At 26.2% G+C, this 26,050-nt stretch overlaps 1 protein-coding gene across 2 annotated transcripts; it reads right to left on the bottom strand.

Moving 5' to 3' along the window:
* Positions 1 to 418: 418 nt before the first annotated feature.
* LOC145844698 (putative phospholipid-transporting ATPase IA) lies at positions 419 to 26,050 on the bottom strand. 2 transcript variants are annotated; one of them, XM_082952113.1, is made up of 30 exons: positions 26,004 to 26,050; positions 23,652 to 23,739; positions 23,104 to 23,203; positions 22,033 to 22,131; positions 20,424 to 20,510; positions 18,429 to 18,572; positions 18,166 to 18,299; positions 17,740 to 17,905; positions 17,285 to 17,399; positions 16,626 to 16,750; positions 15,642 to 15,808; positions 15,271 to 15,322; positions 14,784 to 14,947; positions 14,404 to 14,506; positions 13,573 to 13,741; positions 12,889 to 12,980; positions 12,594 to 12,683; positions 12,110 to 12,313; positions 11,514 to 11,726; positions 9,635 to 9,781; positions 9,180 to 9,290; positions 9,046 to 9,120; positions 8,213 to 8,414; positions 7,608 to 7,669; positions 7,427 to 7,483; positions 6,815 to 7,011; positions 6,007 to 6,096; positions 3,659 to 3,742; positions 1,973 to 2,206; positions 419 to 1,254 (listed from the first exon to the last, which is right to left on the bottom strand). In XM_082952113.1, exons 1-30 carry the CDS (start codon positions 26,020 to 26,022, stop codon positions 1,200 to 1,202), a joined length of 3,645 nt encoding a protein of 1,214 aa, XP_082808239.1. In that variant the 5' UTR covers positions 26,023 to 26,050; the 3' UTR covers positions 419 to 1,199. The 2 variants fall into 2 exon arrangements, with proteins under 2 accessions (XP_082808239.1, XP_082808240.1); XM_082952114.1 differs by lacking the exon at positions 3,659 to 3,742.

Below are 26,050 nucleotides of genomic sequence, written 5' to 3'. Positions count from 1 at the left end.
GAGTTCAAAATTTTAAAATTACTAAATATCTATTTAAAAAAATTGTTTCATATAATACAAGAAGCTTTAATCATCACATTGCATTAAATATGCATAAATTGTTATAAAAATTGCACTGTTATATATTGGCTTTAATCGTAAGTACATAATTGATTGTTTTACTCAAGTCATTAATAAATATTTGCTTTTATAGCTAAAAAATTTGCAATAATAAAAAAGTTGAAAAATACTTACTTTAAAAAACGATAATTAATTTTAAATAAGAAAAAATAAAATTCTTTGAGTTTATTAATAATTAAGCAAAACGCAAAATTGTTTTTTTATTCAATTCTGCTTCAAAATTAACTTTAGTAACTCATTTTATCAAAGAGTAAAAATGTCTATATTTGTCTAAATTGTTTCTAAATAATTTTCAGGTAAATAAGAAAAACTTTGTTTTTTGTATTTTTATCAGTGTATTTAAATCATCAAAAATGCAATAAAATTCGTCTAACAAACAACAAAAAAATAAAGAAAGTAGAATAATTTGTTTTATAGCACTTTAAATATTTGTCAAAATCTTTGGTCATATTCATACGAGCAGCTGTACAAAAGTCAGTGATTAAAAAAACATAAAACTGGTTGAATGATCGGAACTCGATTCAGGAATGACTTGACGATGAAACCTCAAACAAGTTTTTAGTTGAGATTATAAGTTAGTTTATATGAAAACATACCGAACAACTGGTTTTACTTTTAAATTTAAATAATAAGATTAAAATGTTTGAAAAAAATAAAGTTATTCTTTTAAAGATCAAGCAAATATCTGATTGATAGTTCAAATGACTTTTTTTTCATTTAAAAAAGCAAATTTCTAAAATGAAATACAAATGTAAGAAGTCTAAAATTTTCACAATAAGTAACATAAACGTAACAAAAAATATAAACAAGAACACAGCCCTATAAAAAACTAATAAAGAAACTGAAACCACGACTGTTATATAAGTAAACAAGTTTTATTGCTATATTGCAAAAATAAATAAGACTTTAACATGATTTTAAAAATGATGTGTCAATTTTTTTTGGATACAAATATAAGTAATTGTTTTAAAAAAGTAATATATCTGATAAATTTTTTACCAATTACTAGTATCATAAAACAAACAGTCTAACCGACGTTTTAAATCTACCAAACACAGACTTTTATTTTTAACTATTGTCTACTTATTTTCATCTAACGGTTCTTCTATAACTTCTTCTAGTGTTAAATCCCTTCTGTAAAAACAAAATCTTTTATAGTAAGTTATATATTAGAAAGTTTTTTTTTGGTTTTTTATATTGCTTGTTTTGTGTTACGAGGTTTAAAACTTTAAACATTTTGAAAGTAATTACATTTTAACCAATTAGCTTTAAATAGATTGAGAAATCATTTGGTGTACGACTCGATAACCGAATGGTTCCTTTGTACACCAGGTCCTTAGACCAAACCTTTCTTTTATCGTCCAATAAACAATATATTTATTTACTAATTAATACTTGTACCTAAGAATAATTTTTTTTTTTTTTTAAAACATCACTTCGTTCATTGTCTGTATACTAGCTAACGATTTTTTACGTAGCTTTAAAAGAATGAAAATTAAAAAAGTATCTTTTCACATAAAAAAAACGATCATTAAGTAAATTAAGATCCGGATAATAATACTAATTTTAGCTGGAATATAAAATAAACTTGATTACTACTTTCAATATTTTTTTAAAGAGTTCAGCAGAACATACCTTAAATATAAATAACAGCTAACTTTAAGTTTTATAAATAAATGCATACTCTCTTATATCTTTATTAATATCAAAATATTAATTTGAATTTGAGTCCTAAAAAACAACTTCAGTTGTTGAAAAAACAAAATATTCTGCTAATATTTTGAAATTTTAAAAGTAACTAAATTTAAAAACATGTGGTTAAATTTATACTAATAAAAAATTGTCAAATTACTTGGAGTACCGCACGACGGAACTGCTGTATGTTCTGATCATCTGAACCTGGCTCATTCCCTCGCGCTCCTCCGTCTGCGAGAACGCGAACCCCGTATCGTACTTGGGGGATTCCCTGTTTGAAGACAGCTTGCTGCTCGGTTTACTTCTGAGCAGCGACAAGTTGTGGTTGTTGTTATTCTTACCGCTTGGTGGCGGCTGCAGCAAGGTGGCAGTTTCCCGCTCAACTTGGAACCTGATTGAACCGATTGCATAAGTCACGTGACTCGAGTTTAAAGATTTCGGATTGAATGGATATTTAGTATTTTAATATGTTTAAACAACTATAACTTGAGACATTCAGTTTGTTATAAATTTAATTTCTACAGACAGTGTTTTTAATTAACGACTGGACATTGATGATTCTTCATGCAACATAAATTATTTAAAAACATTTAGATTCACAAACATAAAAATGAAAATGGTTGAATGATGGCTGCTGAATATTGATAGTTTAAAATTAGTAACTAGCAACTATTAGTAGTAAAATTTTCAACTAAAGAGTATTTTTTACTTGTTTAGGATTAATATAATTTCTTGTTTAAATATTTATTTTATTACGTAAAAATTCATTGGTAGTATTTATCTGTTTTAAATGTTCAACAAGACTTTATATATGGTAGCTTTTTTTTTGTAAAAACAGTAATCTAATGTATGATTAGTTGTTCGAAAAAAAACCTAAACTCAAATTAAATTATTGCTTTGTAAAAACAAAACATACTAAAACAAACAGCTAAAATTATTATAACTACATTTGCTAAAAAAAAGAAACACAGTTATACTACCGTTTCAGCATACTTATTTAATGTTGCTCCAGGTAGTTAAATCTAAAAGAAGGTATATAGCTATTTATATATTTTTCAATATAAATTAATAATAATTAAAATGTATTTTGGTATATTTTTTACCAAAATCTTGAATTCTTATTTTTACTGGATACAATACAACTTTTTATTTTTATTAACATAAAAAAAGTAACTTTTAAATACTAGCTATACTTTAATATATGACAAAATTGCTACCGTTAAAAATTATCAAGTAAAAGAAAACAAGAATAATTTTCTGTAAGTTTTTTTATTGTAACTACTTTAACTTAAAAACTCCTAAAATCAATGCATCAAAAAATAATAATGAAAATCAGACACAAACATCTTGTCAAATAGGGTAAAATTCATTTGTTACACCATCATTGTAACTTAAAACTTTTTGTACCAAATACAAAACTCAGAACATCGTACCAAGTACTAATAAATACTGTAAAAAACTATGGCAGGTATTAAAAGTAAATATTAATCTATAAAAGAACTTAATAAAAAATATGAAGTTGTAGAAGGACACTGCAACTCAAATCCACGAGTAAAACAAGCAAACACTAAAAAATTAAAATGAAATCTATCAGGATCAGTGGTGTTGCATGAACGTTCACAATGAAATAGATTGCAATCAAAAGTACCGCACTGCATCATGGAACTGCTGTGACATCTCATTCGCGCAAAATGAATGAAATTTTAAATGTGAGGGCATGCTGTGTTAATTGTGACGTCACTAGTTGTTGGGCAAGACGGTGTTCTTGTAGACGAGCGACGGGCGAAACGAAACGTGCGATGACGAAGTTCTCTGCGGTGACGACACGCTGTTTATGACGTACTCGCTGTTTGTGACGTACTCGCTCCCTTCTTCCTTGTAGTTGAGTTCGGCCTGCGGGTTGTAGAGGACTTGGAGCGGGTCCCTCCTAAGTACACCATACAGTTGACAAATTAATTATGAATAATAAGAAATTAAGTTTGAAACAATTTTTTATGTGATAAATGAAATCTGATTGGTATGAGTGATTAGAAATGTTTCAAAATATAATGCTGATACAAAAACTAAAACAATAAGTTAAAAAAAAAATTGTTTTAACACTTGAATGAAAAAATTATCTGAATATCAATGTTTAACCTAAATTACTATTTTTCTAAAATTACCGAATAATATAAAACATACAGCTTTCATATTAAACTGTTATATGAAATAAAATGTAGTACAATAGTAACATTTTAAGAAAAGTATTTTTTAACAAGAGAAGACTTTAATATGTAAGCAATTTGTTTCGATATAGTGAAAACAAAAGTTATAGCTTGACATGTTTTAATAAAACTTAAATTACAATTTTAACATTTACTAGACAAAAAAAAAATACTGCTATAAAATATTTAAATTTTAGTAGTATTTTATGAAATTTTTAATTGTAATTTTATGAAACATTAATTTCAATTTGTTTTTCCTTCTTAATATTAATAAAAGGTAAATTGGTTTTACTTTTGACTTAAGCTATATTTAACAATAGTAGATAAAGTTATAAAAATTTAATTGTCAAAAAAAGTAATAAATATATCAATAAAAGCAGTAAATACATTTTAGAGCAAAGTAAACAGTAAGAAAAATAAATAAACAAAAATTGCTAAAAAAAACTTTTATTTTGTTTTTAACTTAAAATATCTTTAACATACTATCTAAAAATTTTTACAGTATCTTTTAAAAGGTTGAAGAAATATTTTTTATTACACTAAAAAGGTCAGTTGCTTAATTATAAAAAAGCCAGTGAAGTGTAATAAAAATAAGGAAGTATAAAGTTAACTTAATAGCATAAGTTAAACGTAATTCCAGGAAATGAAATAATTTAATATAGAATTGCCTTAGATACAACAAACTACTTCTACCAAAATAACTTATCATGAGCAATAATGAAACTTAAAACGTGAATATAAATATATGCCAGGGCAAAAAAAAATATTGTATTTACAAACAAATATATAAATATACTGTATCAATATAGTGTGTTTACACTTACTGGCTTACTGGAAATAATTAAGTAATACCTATAAAATTAAGATTTAGTTGAATAATAATGAAATATTAAAAAAGAATGCAAATATCAAAAATATAAAAAATGACACTGTTTTCAAAAAGTTACACAACAACATAACTTATAATGAGATAAAACAAATAAAACAATAAGTGATTAAATACATATACATTTTTCTAAACTGCTGTACTATATATGAAGCACAATACTTTTAATTATTAAATATAATAGAAAAAAAATAATTTATAGTATTAAAAAATAATTAGCTTAAACTTTGTAGTAAAACACCTTGTGGCATTATTTAGTTGCATGGTTGTAAAACCATAAATCCATGACTATGTTTATTTAATAAATAATTTAAAAGATTGGCAAACTTTATATTGTTCGTAAAAACCGCACATAAAGTCGAGCACGAATAGTAGGTCCATTAAATATACATAAGAGCGTGAAGTTAAAGTTGAGAAAAACACCAGTGAGTAAACAAATTGCTAACTTTTGATAAAACCGCGTCCAAAAAAGTTGTATGAATTTATTATTTAGTTCGTTGTTTGAAAGCAAAGAAAAACCCACAGCAAAAAATAAAGCTAAACATAGCAAACGAAAACATATTGTTATTAAACATGCCGTATAACTTACATTAGTGCAGCAATTAAGCTTTTAATGCGAATAAGAAGCCTGAAAAAAAACATATATTTTTTCCATTTAAAACTACTATCAAAGCAACAAAGTAATTATTAAAATAAAACATAACTGACTATGCTATATACCTAAATTAGCTCTTGAATATAAGTATCTTACAATCTAAATAGCTAATTTAATACCAGCATCAAATAATAAAACTACAACAACAAAGTTTAATTTTAAAATAAATTAAATACTAATTACATCGTATAACAAACATTTTGTATAAGGCATGAAGTAATTTTTTAATGATGAATTTAACAAACAATGTGTTTTTAATTTAATTACAATTTCGAAAAAGTATTTTTCTAATTAACGAGGCTAAACTGCTTTAAATTAACTGGGAGTTAATTGCTATGTTTTTATTGCAACTCACCATACAGTACAAGCAACTGACCTTTTAAGTTTTGGACAAATGAATTACGTTAACAAATGTGTCATGCAAGTGACTAACGAACGAAACTAACCCATTTTGAAACGATCCCTCGTTATTTACTTGTCGCATTTTCCTCCGAACTTGGTTTCTTATCGAGCTTTTATCGAAAGATCTGCTCCAACTGCAAGAAAAACAACACGCTTACATTCTAATTAAAACAGAGTAACAGATTCCTTCTTAGTAAACTTTTGCTAAATTATAATCATGTTATACGAAACATAAAATACCTAACTTAATTTAAAAACTTTCCTACTAAAAAAAAGTTTTACAACTTAATTATAAGAAAATTCTTTATTAATAAGCTTAGTATTACATAACTATTTTTTTTAATTTGTAAAGATCAAAGTACAAAAATCTGAATATAAATTGAATATTTTTAACAAAAGCAATTTTTGATCATTGGATATTAAAACAATAAAATTATTTATAAACAAAATATTTCAATTGAAACAACAAAAAAGTTTAATTTTGTACTAAAATTGACAACTACTAATTAATTATAAAGTTTGCTGTATTAAAAGTCGAACTAAATGCTAGATAGATAATTAGATTAAATAAAAAACAGTTTTGTACGATACACCATTAAGATTTACTTGTGACAAACATTATTAAAGCCTATTTTCATTTTTTAAGTAACAAAAACTTGAACACAACCAATAAATAAGCAAAATCTATAATCAATAGGCTAGCACATAATTGTTATTAATTTGTAAACTTGTCACAAAAACCAACAGCAATCACGCGAGATTCAATCAAACGCCAACAAACTCACTTTCTAAACATGACGTCATAATAAAAAAAAACTCTTATTTAAAACATGACGTCACGATTAAACTCACATTTTGAACATGACGTCGAAGAAAAGGGCGACGAAGGGGAACATGAGGCAGCCGAACCAGAAGTGGGGGGACATGGCGATGTTCCAGAATATTCTGAAGAAGAAGTCGCCGAACGAGGTGGCGGGCCACATGTACTGGTACACCACGCAGAACAAAAACCATAACGCTATGCTGCCCCACACCGACACGTGAGAGCACTGTTAAGAAGTAAAATAGTTTAATGTACAAGGCACAATGAAACAATGGTTAAATTTAAAGATTAAATTTTTTCTGATGTGTTTACCACAGTACAGTAGTAGGAATAAAGTAGTCGGAAATTATTTCAAATCACTTATTGTTGAAGTGAATGAGAATTTATTTTAATTCGAAAATAAAACAAGCAATGAACTAAATCCATTAATCGAAATGAAAACTATAAGACGTATTTTTCAAATGCATGAAAACATTTCAATCACATTAAGTTAAAAAATAGAAGAAATATACCAAAAGTTTTATAAAAAAGTATAATTTACTTCCATTAAAATAATTTACTTCTTAAAACTTAATTACGAATTTTCATTTTGTATACTTTAAGACAAAAAATCTTTCAAAAAAAAAATCAAGTTAAATTACTATATTCCAGGAGTCCATTAAAAGAAGAGCTTTCAGTGAAACGGTGATTACGACGTACTGTAAAAAATAGAATTGTTAGAAGTAATTTTAATTGCTAACTATATTTTTTTTTAACTGAACTAACACTTATGCAAAACGTATTATGAATGCTTTATGATAATTTAATAACATACAAACTAACCGTGAATACAAAATTTCCAAGAAATAAATAACCATGCATTTTTCCACTGGGCAAAAGAGAACCTAGTTTTTTGTTGTTGCTTATTATTCATAAAATAGAACTAAAACTTAAAGCACATATTTTACTTTGTTTTTACTACATACATTATATGGCAATTTTAACAACAAAAGTTACTATACAAGCTTAAAATTGATTTAATATGGTATAGCTACTTTATAGAAACACACAGTTTATAAATAGTAACTAAATGACATTTAAAATTTTCTCTAAAAAAAGCTAGAATGTTAAAAGTAATGTTTAAAATGTTTGAAGTAGAAAATAAAGCATTTACCCTTAGCTATATAGAACTAAACGTTTTTGAAAAGTAAACCTGATTTTCATAAGTCTTTGATTATTTTTAAAGTATAAAAAGGCAATAACTTCAATTTATGACTATATAATTACACAGTCAAAATACTTAAAAAAAACTTGTGACCAAAAATGTAATTAGTTTTAGATGGTTTAATTAACTCATGTGGTAAAAAAAGCAAGCAAACTTTAAAAATTAAAACCTTCTTTATCTGCATTGCTACTATTATTCAATGAATTATAAAAAAACAACAAACATTCTCCAAAAACATAAGTAGGAAGGAAAAAGAGCAGAGCTGAATGCCACAAGGCATTTACGACCATTTTCCAAAATACAACCGAGTTGAAATCTATTGATTTTTGCGTGTCCCGGTACAAACTTGGATTTTCGTACATCATTTCTTTTTCGAAGGGACGATCAAATATTCCAATTGCGAAGGGTTGCAAAGCAGTGAAGACCTGAACAACAAAAATAAAAGATATAAAAATAGAGTATAATCAAACTCAGACTAGAAAAACTTAGCTTGAACTTTTTATTCACTGCTGAAGTTAAATTAGGAATATATGAAAATTTATCTTTTGTAGAACTTAGCTATGTAATCTTTTACTTTTATTTAATTATACAATTTTACACCTCTGATAAAAACAGTGTTTTAAATATATTTAAAACAGTATAATTATATTAACTACCTTTTAAATTGATGTAGCAAATTATATAACAGCCATGTAGCTTAAAAAAACTACTAAAAACTTGATATATTGGTTAACGCAAACTATAAAGCTACAAATTTGTAGCTCAGTGTACCTTTCAACTAAAGTAAACACAAAGTTTATTTAAATTTTAAGAAGTTATCATAAGCTTAATGAATAAATTTGTATTCACAGCGTTAGTTTCTAAAAACATTTAAAGCACCAAATAGAATTAACTTCAGAGTCAGAGTGGTAGTCTTTAAAATCGTAAAAACTACATTTAACATATTATAAGTTTCATAAAATTCAAAAATAATGTTTGGTGTCTCTAATACAAAATATTACTTAAAAAATCAAAATTAAAACACCATATTGGTTACTTAATAACAAAACTACTAACGACGTTGTACAGGGATATTGCCCACCTATCAAAGAAAATCTGTCCAGTGAATCCGTTGTAAAAGGCGTACCAAAACTGTAAAAAAATATAGTTTAATTTTTTGTTTGTAGAAATAATTAGTATTACTTACTAACCTGAATCATGTAGAGACAAATATTTTTTTCGAAGCAATACAACACACACTTAGACAAGCGAGTGTAGTTCCAGCATCCGTGTTTTAGTAATAAAGGCTTCAAAAATCTGAACTGAAATTAAAATAGAACTTAAACATGATTTCAATGATTCATGAAGAATATCAGGAGTTAAAATAGTCTTTAAACAAAATATTGCTAAAGAAAATTAAATATATAAACATTCACTCTAAACTGAATTTAAAATATAGCTTAAATAGAATTTATATGATTTATGAAGAACATTATGAGTTAGAAGAACTTTTGATAAATTAAAAAAGCTGTTCAAATTTAATTTTTATAAATGTTTTTATATTTATAAGGGTTTAAAAAATATCAAAAACAAACGTGTAAAACAAATTCAACAAAAAAAAAACATTGATAAACTTGTACAAGTATTTTTATATAAAAATACTTACCTGGGCGAATGAGTAATCGCTGGCATTGGCGGCTTGCAACCCTTCCTGCCCCGATATACCGACACCTACATGCGCTGACTGGATCATCGAAACGTCGTTACCACCGTCTCCTATCGCCAACGTCGTCGCTTTTATCTTGTTTTTTACCTGTTAACAAAAAATTAAAGCTTTAACCAAAAATTAGCACTTAAAACTTTATTGAGCTGTTATACTAAGCATTTTTTTTATGAACAAAAAAGTTGTTAAGCTTATTTACAATGACTTTGTATTGACAACTTTTATTTTTATTTTAAAGCTATTACCATCAAATTTGTTTTATGTAAGGTTATTTGCAAATTACTAATTGTTGCTTAACTAATGCTTTAAAATTTGCTAATCATTAGTTTAAAAACAAGTTTAAATATAGTAAAAAAATAGTTTTGATTTTAATCAATATTGTAGCTGCTACTTAAGCAAGCTTATGAACTTTTTTAAACACTATATTTGTTCAAAAAAGTCCATATAATTATTTTTATAAAAGTTTTCACTCTATTTAAACCTTGTAAATTAACTTTATATTCACTCTAAAGTACTGCTAGTTCTAGTAAAAACAAATACAAAGCTAAAAATGTTGTTTAAATAATAAAAAATGTTCATTAATAATGTACTTTTATAAAAAATGTATCAGAAAACAAGATAAAAGCTTAAATCATATAAAAACTTTGTACCGAAAAAAAGGATTAAATTAAATCTTAACACAATAAAACATTTTCAAACCTAATGACGAACTGAAAAACTTACTAGCATAAGCACAGACTTACATACTTAATTAAATATGAATATACACTTTACAAAACGTATATTTATAATACTACTTTAAAATTGTTTATAATATATAACACGAAAATAACAAAAACTCAAGCTTTTGCTCTTTGTGGAAGAAACATATGGTCAAAAAAACAAATTATAGTCGTAATTAAACTATTTAGGAAACATGTTTAGTTATAAAACTAAAGTATACATAGTAAAATTTAAAAACTATTTGCCAAGCATCAAAAACATCTACAAAACTATTGCTCTTTTTATTATAATATTGTTTGTAAGTACTTTCATTTCATACTCAGACAAACAAAACTTAATGAACTGAATAAAATGTATTCTATGCACCAGTACTTCTAAACACAAAGTGACGTCACGATTAAAGTTGATTTTAAGCAGGTCAGTTGATTGATTTTTTTCACTTCTTATAATTAGCTATATGTATTAAAATAAAAATATTGTTGGATGATAAACGTCGTGTTTAAAAAACTGTATTTACTTCCAATTTTTTTTACAGTTATTTTGACTAAAAATAGTTAAGTTTGAGATAGGTAAAACTTAAATAGTATAAATTCCAAATTAAAGTAGTAGAACATATAAAACAAAACTAATTAGTTAAAAGTAAAAATAAATTATTTTATAAAACCAAATTGTCTTTTCATATGCAAAACAGTAATATTTTTGATAATATTTATTATTGCCTAGCTATTTATCTGTTTACTCTCAATAATTTCCAATTCCTATTACTTTTTGTGTATATAAACTAAATTAAGAATGCTTATTTTAATACTTTGCCTGATATCATAGAAAAACACAAAACATTCTTGACTGTATCCTGGACGGATTTAAAAAATACATATTATATTTATAGATTAATAACTTGTCCTGAAATCATAGAAAACATTTTATTAGTTTCATTAAGCTTTGTTTGTCTGAAAATTAAACGAAAATATTTACAAACAATAGTCTTACAAACAAAGCAATAAACTTGTACATTTTTGGCATTATGAGATAATCTCCGGATAAAAAAATCTCTAGTACCAGATAAAGGCAAACATTAAGTACAAAAAACAAATCGCACCAGCTCGACGATGTCTGCTTTTTGTATGGGAGACACGCGGCAGCAGAGCACCGCCTTGCACGACAGAGCGACGTCGAGGAACTTGTCGACGTCGGAGATGGCGTTGGAGAGGCACGGGCCGGCCACCACCAGCCCGAAGTTGGACTCGTCCGCGCGTCTCACGTTCCCTTCTCCTATCTCCAGCAGCGCGTTGTCCAGCTCGTTCTGAATCTCCTGCGACATTTTGAAATTATAAAAGCACTAGTTATAATTATTATTTATTAAAAAACGAAATTGTGCTATTTCTACAATTAATAGTCTTAGTTAACATGCACATAAAGAGCAAGTATCAAAAATTTTCATGACCTTTGCTTTGAATATTACTCATAATTATGTAAAAAAATTTGTGTACATAGACCTTCAACAACTTAGTTTTTCATTTGGAGTTATCTTTTAAAACTAATTTTACAACTCAAACTTATACTAACAATAAAATGGTAATCTATTTCAAAAAACATTAAGAAGTTGTTATAAAAAAAGTATAACGAAATTTTAAAGAAACTATGTTTCACTTAAACTGGTAACAACTATCAAATCACTCTAAAGCGTAAACGAACATCGAAATTGTTTTTGTCGAGCACGAACAGCTTCATGGTCGGGTTGACGAGCTTGCAGGAGTTGGCGATGTTGACCGCAGTTTCCACCTTGTCCCCGGTCAGCACCCATATCTTGATGCTGGCCTGCAGCAGCACCTCTATCGTTTCCGGCACTCCGTCCTGCAGCTTGTCTTCGATGGCGGTCGCTCCGAACAGCTCCAAGTTCTATCAACATTTTCGTAATAATACTTCAATGGTGATTTAGTTTAATTGGCGATATTGCAGTTAAAGATATTTTGAAATCGTTTTTTAACTACTTTTATCTTCAAAAAAATGTTTCCTTTTTTTTCTATTATTTCACACTAATTATTTGTTAAAACTTTTTGAGCCATTCTAAGAAATTTTTATAGGTTAGACGTAGCTATGATACTTTTGAAATTTTTAAGGTAGGCTAATTTAAAAAGTCTCATGTATTACAAAAATAGTACATGTTTGCACAACAAACCTGTTCAATTTTGTCATAAGCTTGCTCGAGCAATTGTTCCCGATCTATGATTGCACTGTTGGCTGGCTGGTAGTGATTTTTATTCCATCTCTGAAAATTAATAACTATGAAGCAAAATGACATCACAAAACAATGATAACTCAGCTAATCATTTTAAACTTAGCTTACTTATATTTTCATACTTTAACTGATGTTTAAAAAAATAATTCCGTTTAATGGTTAGTTTTTAATAAAGCAAAATTTAAATATATTTATGCTGTCAAACAATAAATACTGTACAAATGAAAAATTTTACTTCAAAAACGTCCTTTGAAATTTTAGTTTGGGCAAAACAGAGTGTTCGAAGCCCTTCGCTAGCATATTCCTTCAAATGACTGACTGTCTCTTCTGTGAATTACACATATATTACTAAATAAAATTTTTTGAAGTATTTATACAAAGCTTATTTATACTGGTTTATATAATTCTCATTTATATTTTAGAGTCCTTAAAGAAACCAGGACATAGTTTTAAGTAACGAACATTTAAGGATTACACTAAGAATTTTAATCATTTTAAACAAGAAAAACTGTAATAATAGTACTTAAAGTGTTTTTAGTAACTATTAGAAATGTTGTTTAAAGAAAAGACAGTAGGTATTTCATTTAAAGTCTATGAATTTTTTATTAAGCTATGTAAGTATACATAAAACTAAACAAAAAATTATAAACTTTAACAACACAAGAAAAGTTAATAAGTGTTTTCAGCGAATATGCGAACATATGTTTTTTTTACTTTTTTATCTGAAATTTTCTTTTATTTACAGCAATATATTCATGCAGATAGCTCATTAATGATATAAATTATAGAATAAAAATGAATACCACTAAAGCGCAAACAATATTTTTATAATTTTATCAAATAAAATAAAACAACTAAAAAATAAAAATTAATTACACTCCCTTTGCCCTTAACAACTCATATACATCAAACATCAAACCTTCATATTTAGATTCTTTGGAGAGCCGAGACAGAATGACATCGTCAGCACCCTTGCACATCAGCCAGATCTGATCTTCCTCGTTGTCCCTGACGATCACCGACATCCTCTTGCGCGTCGAACTGAACTCCAACACTGCCAGTATCTCGTACTCCCGATCTCTGCCCAGCTGTTTTACAAAGTTGTTGTGCGAAAGTTATGCGTTTAATGCTGTTTAGCTCTTATTTTTGATTAGATTTGATCAAGTACTTGTATTAAAACTTTGAGAAAAATAAATGTTTATTACTTCTTAGCAATTGATTGGAAACTATCCCAACTAAGTTGACTAAACACTGGTACATTAGTTGGTGATTTTTCACAGTTATAATTGAATTTAAAAAGAAGCACTAGCCAAAACTTATAGGGCGTTAATCTAATACTTTTACATTAGTATTACTTTCATGTAAAAACTTACTACTTAGAATTTTACTTAATTACAACGTAAACTTTATGCTTTATACTTTTTAAAACTTAAATAAAAAAATCGAAATTAAAACAACAGAAATAAAAAATAAAAAATAATTTTGAAAACTTGAGTTATAAAAAACTCAAGACATTTTTAGGAGCTTATATTTGACTTGACATTAAAAACAACTAATATTGTACATTCTAGGAATAAAAAAGTGTAAGTTTTAGTTTAAAAAGATATAGAGGTTACTACCAGAATTGCAACTTTTAAATACAAAACAGATTTTTAAATATATTATTTATCCTAAATTTATCCAGATTTACATCTTTTTTTTTTGTTTCTGTAAACCAATTGCATTTTAATAGAAAAAATAAAACTCTCACCTCATCAATCATGATAGTTTCTGGAGTTCGAATGCAAAATACATATCCGAGTCTTTTGCTGGCTTTGATGATGGCGCTTTCGTCCGGACTTGACGCTTGGTAACTGTTTTAATTTTTAAAGTTAATTTGCATCACCCATAATAAAGAAACTAGGTATAAATAGAAAAACTAAAGGCAATTGTAAAATCCTCGACAACTACCAAGAAGAAAAACTAAAAGTAAAAATTGAGTTAAGATAAGCTTTAATTGTAGAAAAACTAAAAAATTAACATCAAGAAATCAAGATCACATCATTATCACAGTCTTCTAATCATTAAGACATCAAGTTTACAATTGAATCTAAATTTTCGTAAAACTTTTGTCAAACTGCCGAAACTCACTCTAAATTTTTGTACTTGTGGTTTTTGCCCTTCCTCATGGCCGCCAACGCCTGGTGGGTGACCAACGTCTTGCTGGTGGTGCCTTCAGTTAATATTTCGGGAACAACAGTGTGGCACACCGACATCATCCGCACAAAATTCACCACGTTGCTGTCACCTTCCCGCTGAAACATTTTGAAATTTTTTGTTTAAAAAAAGTGCATTTGAAAACTGAGAAATAAGTGTTTGTTGAATTACTCAATGAAAAAATTAACTTATCTATTTGTTAACAGGTTTCAATGGGAAAAAATTACGACTTTGTCAAACATATCAAACATTTAAAGATGATAATAGTAATTGTCATTAAGTACTTGATAAATAGAAATACTTTATTTTAAGTAGAAAAGTTTTATACGTTTTATACGTTAGTTTATAAATCAAATTTTATAAAAGGTAGCTTTTAAGAAGTATTTAAACAGTTTAGAAATTAGAAAATCAATTAAAATACCAGTTTTTCCTTAAATTCGTCGTCGTCGAAATGTTCCGTTTCATTGTTGTCACTAGAATATAAATTAAGTAAATAATATAAAAATACGAGAATTATAAATAGTAATATAGAACATTATTCTTAGTAATTGATCTTATACATTTTTAAACAAGCTTTAATTTTATGTTCTATTCATAGATAAAAAACTTTCTTTAGTAGAAATCAATAAAACAGAAAGTTTTATTTTAAAATTTCTTACATATAAACTTTTTATAAACAAAGCTAAACTTTAACTACTTTTATTACGATTAATCTATTCTTAAACTACTTTTTTATCAAAATAAATATAAATTACTTTATTAATAAATAAACGTTTCATCAAAACAACTAACCCGTATCTTCTACCGGCGACGGTCACCCGCTTCAGGTCCATTACGTTCTGGGTGAGGGTGCCGGTCTTGTCGGAGAAGATGTACTCGATCTGCCCGCACTCCTCATTCAAGTTGGACGACTTGGCTCTGGCGGGCGTGTCGGTCTCCGCGTGGTACATTTCCAAGTCCTGTCAGTTTGAAATACTGTGGGTTGAAAAATAAGGGCGCAATATTTCGTACATCATTGATTTTACATGAAAAGTTAGTTCAGCATCAATGATTTTTGGTAAAAAGTGAACGGTATTTTATAGACTGTTTAGTGAACATTTGTAATAATAAATAAAAAATACTAACAGTTAAACCCCTTAAAAGTTGACTAACGTGATGTGAAAATTGCAGGCTTGAAATTTAGCTACAATTTAGCCTAAACTCAAATAACATAAGTTCTAATTTCCATGTAATAAATAGACGTTGCTTTTTAAAAACCAAGAGTAAATAACAAACAGTACTGATATATCTATAAATTTATTAAAAAATATAAATATAGAATAAGACACAAAACTGTTGTTAACGAAACATGACAACAGCAGTTTGTCTTATATGTGTTTTATTTTTACTTTATTATTTTAAATTTAAAAAACTAATATATAAAATATAATAAATTCCAAGAGTAAACTTTTGATTACAGTTAAAGTAGTACAAAGCTATACTCTGTCCTAGAAAGTACAATAAACTGTATCTTGGTGTATGACTCGATAACCAAAAGGTTTTTTCGTACACCAGATCCTTTGACCAAAATTTTAGGTGCTTATTTTTTGTCGTTAAATAAACTTATAACTATTTTAATGAAAGTTTTAACGACTAATATATGTCTATAAATAATCACAAAGTAGAAGTCATAATGCTTACTGTTCTAAAAAGGCAAACTGTTACTAACTAGGTAACAATAAACAATTACATCATATAGCACACTTAACAATTAATCTTTTTTTATTGAAAACTAACGTCGTTGATAAATGATGCTTGCAGATACTTGACGATTTCAAGAGTCACCATCAGTGAAATTGGCACCAAGTTGTTGTACAAAACGACGAAAGTCAAAAGATCCCACCAAGTGCTTGTGGTCTCAGCTGAAATTAAATGTCGCACGAATGAGTATCAAGAGCCATGAAAAAATTAATTTTAAACATCGACGACTATCAATATGCAGTTCCTCAGTAGATTTTAACTTTACAAACTTTCATAATAGCTTTATAAAACATTATTAAACAAGATTAAAAGTACTAGTGTAAACGTACTGAACACATTAGCAAAAAATAAGGTTTGTGTATATTTTACCTATTTTATTATTAATTGATGATATCTTTTTATGAGTGAAATATTGTTTTGAAAATAAAAACTTAAAATATTTAAAGTTTTATTTTTCTCCTTGTCAATTTAATGAGATCTTTAGTTATTATCTTTAAAAAGAAAAGATAATAATTCTAATTTTCTTCCATAAGTTAAGGTTTTTCGTACAAAAATTATAGATATAAGATTTTTTTTGGTAAAATTACTAACTTAAAAGTATTATAACATAGACACTTATAAAAAAATAAAATAACCATTAAATAAGTTTTATATTTTAAAATTTATAAATATTTTCCGCCTTAATGTCCACTTACAATTGCTATTTGGAAGATACCATAGCGAACTTCCAGGGTTGTTTCTATGGAAAGCAGCAGATCCAATAGTAGAAGCTATTGCCACGACTAGTAAAATTATAAGCAAGTAAAGTATCTGAAAAAAATTAAACGCTGATTAAATCAAACAGTAATAAACAGACAAATGCATGACAGTGTTAATCATTTTTTGACCAATCATTTTTATGATTATTGAAAATAAATATTTATTTTATAAACTATTACATAAAAAAACTACAAACTCAAGTAATAAAAGCTTTAACTTTTCGGTAAAAAATTTTTCCCAAAACAAAACACGACTCGAAGTCGTGTACGACTCGATATTCTAAATGTTTTTTTTCGTACACCAGGTCCTAATACTAAATATCTTGAGCGTTTTTTTGTTGTTCAATAAACAAATACGCACTTCAATAAAACAAAACGTTTTACGTTCAAACCTGCATGTTGGTGAACTTTTCAATACCGGATCTCTTGATGGGAGTCTCCTTCGTGTTCATCATGATCTTGCTCTCGTGCCCGGTGTACACCACCACCCCTACCGCCCACTCGGTATTGCGAAGCACGCAACCCCGCAGCAGCACTTGACCGTTCGACAGAGACAGCCTGGAGATAACACAGGAGGTTTTCAAACGCTTGATACAGGGTTGAAACAAAATAAGGGATATTTTAGAGCTCATACTATAAATCAGGGACCACCAAAGTGGGTGATATAGCTTTTTGTAGGTAATTGAGACTATAAGGGTGGCCAACTAGTAAGGTAACTATGTTTAATAAAAGGTGGCGATTAGTTTTAATTTTATTTACTAACTGGACGATTATGAAAATGAGACCCTGCTTTAAACACAATCGCTGACAAAACTTACTTTTCGCTTTCTGCCGTGAGCTGCACACTGCCGTTGAACTCGTACAACTTGTTGTTGGGCAGATCGCACTCGAACACCGGAGTGAAGTTTTCGAAATCGCCTTCGTTCGTTAAATGAGCGGTTGCAGTGACGGCCTGGAAAAATAATTTAAGTAAAATTATTTCTAAACAATAAATGCTGTAAACAGATTTTTTGAAACTTGATTATGAATATTTTTTAAACCGATGCAGACTGTAAACAGATATTTTTTACCACAAACTGACCTGTCTGATTTTGAGGTTGGTTTCTCCATCCAGCATGGCGGTTTCGACGTAGCACATGCTCTGCGGCTCGCTCGAGGACAGCAGGACCAGGTCGGCGGGAAAGGGCTGACCGTTCAACACTTTTACTATTTCACCAACTTTCACCTTCCAATTTTACTTTCGTGAGGCAAATTTTTTTTACGTAATTTTCAAATGTAAGGTTTTTTTTTTTTATTAAACGTTTATAAACGAATTTCATTTTCAAAGAACACTTGGTTAATTGTTTCCATTATATACCATAAAAAAAGTATTTTACGTCTAGTACATAAGCTGCTGCATACTAAGCTAGTTGTCTTTAAGGTTTACACCTGTGCACATTAGTGTGCATTGGAATTATTCTACCTTTCACAAAAATTTAATTTTCTTCACGGTAAAAAATGTATTTTTAATGACGATTGTTTTGTTATTTTTTACTTTAAAAAGGTGATTATAACATAAATTAAGTTCTCTAAGTTCTATAACTTAAAAATATGAGATTTACAGTGTTTATCAATAATAATTTATATTTTTATCGTCCTATTTAGTATGCATAGCACTGAAAAAAAGGTTGAAGATCACTGATTTATGGAGATTTAAAAAGATTAAAGTATTTCTATGAAGCATTAACCAAATACTTTGTAACTTTTGTGGGTCTTTTACCCAGAGATAAGTTTAAAATAAATAAAAATATTAAGTGAAATTATTATTCAAACTAAAAAAAGGTTATCTACCAAACTTTAAATTTCTAAAATCTTTTATTTTAAAGAACTACTAAAAATAAGATACTTTTAATCACTTTACTGTAAGATTTTTAATTTTTTAATACATAAACAAACAGAAATGAGTTTAAAACAATACAAAAGTTATCAAGTGTTCAACATAAGAATGATATAAGTTTGTAAATAATTTGTTTTACAACTTTTGATAATTATTTACCAATAAATTTCTAAATCACTAAATTTTTTTTCGACAACAAAATAATTCTATAAGGTTTTTTTCTCATTTTTCTCTTAGTATCTAAGGTGCAAATCAACAAATTAAGACCAATTTGTAAATTATACTTTATTTACTTACTACATTTTTTATCAAAAAATTAATAAAATTGAGGTTAAAATCACCGTCCGAAATTGTCTTTTTAATATCTTTTTAGAGTTGAATACTTTAAGAATCTAAGTAGGAATGTACTTAAAACTGTATAAAAAACCATTTAAAATTGAAAACACTGTCATATATTTATACCGTTACCATAATAATTGTATTTCAATCATTTTGTTTCAAATACTTATGTGCTCAACAACTTTCAAAAATAGTTACACAACATACCATTTAGTAAAACTTCTTATTTAATTTAAAATTACATCATCAAAATTTGAGCATTTATACTTAAGAACAAAAATTAACGGTGAGTGAACTACCTTCCTGTATGCGTCATACTAAATTAATGTAAAGTTATTACTTACTTAGCTTTATTTCAACCAAAAAATATATAACAATATGTTATCATTTTGAGGATATTTCAAATAGATCATAAAATATATAGCATTTATATTTAATCAGACGTAACAAAAAATATATAATCAATAACTATTACTTAACTTGAGAATTTATGAAACAAGATAACTCTTTAAAGTTTTTTTTAATAATTCTAATTAAGCATATCTAACTTTTTTAGTCTAAGTTTGTACAAGAATTATTAAAACTCTCCTTTTTATTGTCATCTGTTTAAATTACTTATTGTCTTGTTTTAAGTTATTATAAAAGAAACTCAATACAACAGTTTAGTTCATAAACTTAAGTCTATCTTATGAAAACTTGTGAATTTCACAAAACTGTAGTACAAACTGCTAAAGTGTAATGTCTAATATTGGCTGTGCATAAATTCACAAACATGGCAATAATTTTTATATTCACATATTGCTCAATTTTTAACCACATAAAATCTAAATGGAAACAAAAAGTTACAACAAAAGTACTAACATCTTTCCAGGTCACTTTTTGGAAAGTTTTGTTTCTGTAAACTAAACACTTTTTATTGTTTATCTCCATATCATCTGCATGGCGCCTCTGTGAAAATTTATATAAGTTTTTATTTCAACTTTTTAGAGGAGATTAAGAAAAACAACCGTGTAAAAAAAAACCATGAAAAAAAATTTACAAATAAATGTTTGTTTTTTAAAAACAGTTTTTAACAATTAATAACTTAAAGTATTTTTTTAAATCATGCTAAAGCAATTGGGGTTTTAGAAAGAAAAAATTTATTTCAACTCAAAATTTTTTATAAAAGTTTAAATTTTTTATTTGAAACATTAATAACTTTAAAAATATTTATTAGAAATTTGTAGAATATTTAATAGAACATTATAATAAACCTTATTCAAATTTTTAAGTTCTTGTAAGTAAGACATGAATTTAAAAATGAACAAACAATCCTATCTATACTTAATTCTACATTTTTTTGAGTGAGTAATACACTACTACTTTTTCTTCGCAGAAAAAACATATCTACGATAGAATAAATCTTTGAAAATAAGTAAACATTATAGTAAGTAAGATACTTACAATTTAATTAGTATAGAACAGTTTTATGATTATGACATAAAATACTTTTATTTAGTTATTGATGAAGATCATAGTTATTATAACAGTTTTTTATGAACTTTCAAAAAAGTAAAAATATTTATATTTAAAGGTAAAAACTTTTTTACTGACAACTCTACAAGCACTTATTATTATTATAACTTTTATTTAAATGTTAATGTCATGACTAAATTTATGTGTAAGTTGTTAGCTTTTGTGAATTCGAAAACTAAGATGCTTTTTTACCAAAAAAAAAGTATTACCTAATTTGTAACTATTACTTTTTAATCTATTTAGAAAATCTAATTAGAATTTAAAGTAAAAACAGTCTTTTAGGAAAAAAATATCAAAATTTCAACTGATTTTCATTAAAAATACTACAAACTTCTTATTGAATAACAATATTGGTACTAGTATATAGTAAACATTTCAAATCGCTGTATCAAATAGAAGGTGTATCTTCTTTTTTTAAAGGATCTTCTAAAACTCACTAGCTAAAACTGTTTTAAAACTTTTTAGTTTAAAAAGTATCAAAATTTTCTAGAGTTTTTGTCTAAAGGGATTAGCTCTTGAAAACTTAGTCTGTTACAAATTAACTTTTATCAATAGTAAGCTCTAATATTATACTTTTACTTGCTGTAATTGTAAAACTTTAATTTTTTTCAACATACTTCCCTTAAGCTTAATAGTTTGTGAGGGCTAAATAGTATTAAACTGTGCTTTATGTACATAAAACATAATTAATTTTTGATAAATTTACTGCTAACGTTACTAAATACAATGCTTAAAGTTTTAGATTGCTAATGTGTACCCACACATTTTAGTACACCATTTTTTCTATTTAAAACTGCAAAACCGTTTTGGCATAATTTGATCTAAAAAATAAACTATTTAAAAAAATTAGTCTTTTACTATAGTGTATGCATAAATGAAAATACAATTAGACCGTAATTTTAAACCTAACATTGTTTAATGACAGCATGATATAAGAAATAAAACAAATACTTACATAGTCTTCAATCATTTCCTTTACTGCAGCTACAAACAAAATAATAATTAACGGAACCAATGTTGTGAGTCTTCCTGTAGGAGAAACATCAGGTATTTGCTGAAATGTTTTGAAAAATTGTATATTTTTATAAAACTTCCAATTCTAACAATTTATACAACTAACATTATTAAAGTGGATTATAATGTTAGAATAAGTTACTTTTAATGATACCATGAACATATTTTTAAAGTAATTAAAAATAGTTTTAGCAGGAAATATATTACATTATTAACAGCTCACGAGAAAAATTGTAATTTAGATTTAATTGTTATTCTAAAACTGTTATATTAGTTTTCTGACAACTTTTTAATAATTGCAAACTTTGAGAAATTTTTGAGATTTATGTTTGATAGAAGTTGAACTACTAAAAGGATTTTTAACAGAGAAAATAGAGTAATAGATTAAAATAAAAAAAAATTTTATGATCAGTTCTTCTCCGTGAAACAAAATTAAAAATTTATATTACAAAATGAAGACACCTACGGTTAAAACAAACTTAAAATTATAAAGCTAACATATTCTAAAAGTTAAACAACAAAAAAATATTAAATATAAAATATTAAAAACAATAAAAAAAATATTTCGTATACATACATAAACATTCGGTAATCTACTTTTTAAAGTTTTTCTTGAGTTTATATCATTTTTTATGTGTAGGAGTAGAAAGAGTTAATATTTGGATTCATTGCTAAGTTTTTTTTTGATAAATTACAAATTAGCAATGAACTAAACGGCCATCAACTACAACTAATGAGACATTAGACGACTTCAACAATTCGAATGTGATCATGTCCGCCTGATGAGTCCTAATGAAGATGATACCAAGTCGCATAATGTCACATGAATTGTTGTTGATGGTCGTTCATTGCAAATTGTGATGGCGGGAAAACATCTTGGTATTGCCTACCATCATAGAAAGTTAACTTATAAAACTTTTACAGAATACAGACTAAATTGTTTTATAAACAAGTTAAAAAAACTTAAAGATAAATTATTTAGTATTATTTATAATTATCTGTAACAAAAAACCTGTATTAATGATATGATGAGGAAAAAAATGTTAGCTGCTTTACAGAATTGAATAAAAAGGAATTTCGGTAAAAACGTTAACACATTGTACTTGGCAGTTCTGTTGAAAATTATTAAAATAACTTACTTTTACACAAATTTTTGAATTTAAAGTTATCTATAACAATTTATTCTCTTGTTTATTTTTACTGATTTAATAACTACTTAGCTTTTTTAATAGTTTTTTGTTGAAGTATCGAAACTATTTCTTTGTAACTTAAAAAAAAGATTATTAAATAATTGTATGAATTGAAGAAATTTCAGTTTTAAATTTCATTAAAAAGAAACTATATAATCTAAACAACTATATATCAGTTTAATTTTTGAACATTATTGATAATTATTTGAAGTTTTTAAAATTTATATAGATTATAAAGATAAATAAATTTAAATAAGGTGTATACACTTTTCAACTTTATATACTTTTTATTGTGTAAAATTCTACTTGATAGAGTTATTTGAGATTAAAGTGAAAATTACAGCATATTACCAAAAGACAAATAACTCACGCAACAACATTGTCCTTAAACTTAACACTAGGCAGGCCGAGAGAAACTCTTCTAAGATTACCTTCTTCATTTCGTGAACTTCTTAAACCTAAGTAATAAAAATGTAAAGTTTAACGTTCATTAACACCAAATGAAGTATCATTACTATCTTTATTAATTAATAAAATCTTATTATACGTCAACAACTTAAATAAGGTAAGTTTTATTTGTTGTATTGAAAGAATGTACTAGGTATCTATGTAGAAAAAAAATCACTTTTATCTTTTTAAATGTAAATAAAGTTTAAACTAAAACAGTAATAAAGATTATATATTTAATTATTAATTTTATTGAAACACTTTATAAAATAAATAGACATGCCAACTTGTAAGTATAAACAGGGTTGCCACTCGTTTTTTCAAAACTTTTTCCATGCATTCCAATTTTCTTCCAGATTTTTAAAAGTACATATTTTTAGATCTATTTTTAACTATTATAAGTTAAGTTTAAGGTAAAAAACTGTGTTAAATAGTATAAAAACATTGAAAAGATGCTGTAAACCTACTTTAAATATGTTTTTTAATAATAATAATTTTGATGATGACCAATTTTTTTATTTATATGACAGATTTTTAGAGTCAAATCGAAATTTTTTTACTGAACATATGAAAATTGTTAAAATTCCAGGTTTTTCCAGGTTTTTTTTTTTGCCTAAATTGTCAAATTTTAGGTTTTTCTAGGTTTTTCCAGGATTCCAGGTAAAGTGGCAACCCTGTATAAAGTAAAAACAAACAAATAATAAAACAAAAACAACTTATTTTAATTTAATGTTCAACTACATTATCTTTAGTATTAAGGTAATTAGAAATTAGTTCGAACCACAAAATTTAAATAACTAATAAATCAAGTATTTATAAGATGATCTTTAAATAAACATGTTTTATTAATCTTAGAAAATAGACATAAACTTTATATGAGTTTGTAATAAATACTGTTAGAGCACACTAAAACAATATTATAAAAAAAATAGTAGCACCCTTAAACCAAACGTAATCAAAACTAAGTAACTAAACTGAAAAAAATCATTAATTTTATTTTTAAAACAAACTAAAAACTTAAATAAAACTATTTAAAAAATATATGTTTAAATAAAAAAACGAAAAGACTTTTTGAACTTTTGTCAATTTTGTTATAGTTAAAGACTAATATAGATTTTAAATAATTAACTGTAAAAACTACTCAATTCCTAAATAAAATTATATCTTATTTGAAATCAAATAAAATACTAAATCTTAAAAAATAACAAATATGACAAGGCCAAATATTAATAAAAAAAAGACTTTCATTACTTTACTTTCTTACTTTTATCATCTTGACCTTGACTCAATCTTTCTGTAAAAAAATCTTACTCTTTAAACTTAATAGTTATGAACTATTTTTGTAAATAGAAACAAAACAAATAAAAACTCAAAACTTTAGTTTTATTAATAAAACTGTAGTAAATACCAGGAGTGACGCTTGGTGTCATAAGGGATGCTGAGCAACATAAACTACCTTAAAAGTTTTTTTTTATTTAAAAAAGCAGTTAATGTTATAATTAAAAAACATTGAGAACTAAATATTTATGTAGGAAAAATAACTACTATATTTATTAATTTTCTAATTAGAAAATGTACAAAATTACTAATAAAAATATGTGCTTTGTTAACAATAGATATATAGTTTATAAGACAATAAACTTCTTAGAATAATATTGAAGAGAAAACAATTTAAATTTTCTAATATACAATAATTTCCAGCAAAAACCTTCTTAATATTAGAAAACGTTCTTATAAGAACGTAAGTTAGATAAATACACTTTAAACCCTAAGTAATTTTTATTTTAACAAGAAAAACAAAACTCTATTGGTAATTAAGAAACAAAATACAATGAATGTTTTACATGTAGGGGTTTTTAATTCATTAAAACAGTTTTCTTTTGTTAAAATATAGAAACTGATAATTTTAGTTCAAGTATATTACTATTCCTAGCCAATTAATTAAATGATGTATGCATGTTTTATACAATACTTTTATAAAACAATTGTTCATTTAATACAAATGTAATGATGTGTACTACTCAAAAAAAGAATAGTAGTAGTAGTAGCAAAAATTTAACTTTTTTTGAAAGAAAAATTTAAATTTATTTTTTAAAGCATAAAAAATTAAGAAAACAAAGAACCTGTGCATGGTAAAATTCAATTCAAGTCTACGTAAAGAAAACAATAATATTTGTTTAAAAGACACAATTATTAGGTTTATTTTATATAATTTAAAATAGTTCCTAATTACTTAAATGAAATAAAAAATAAATGAATTTAAATTCAAACTAACCAAGGCGAAAATAATTCATTTTATAAACTTGTATTACTTTAAATTTA

This window comes from Thalia democratica, chromosome 9 (genome assembly GCF_965202585.1).
Source record: "Thalia democratica chromosome 9, ktThaDemo2.hap1.1, whole genome shotgun sequence".
Taxonomy (NCBI): Eukaryota; Metazoa; Chordata; class Thaliacea; order Salpida; family Salpidae; genus Thalia; species Thalia democratica.
This window is presented reverse-complemented; position numbering and strand designations above follow the sequence as displayed.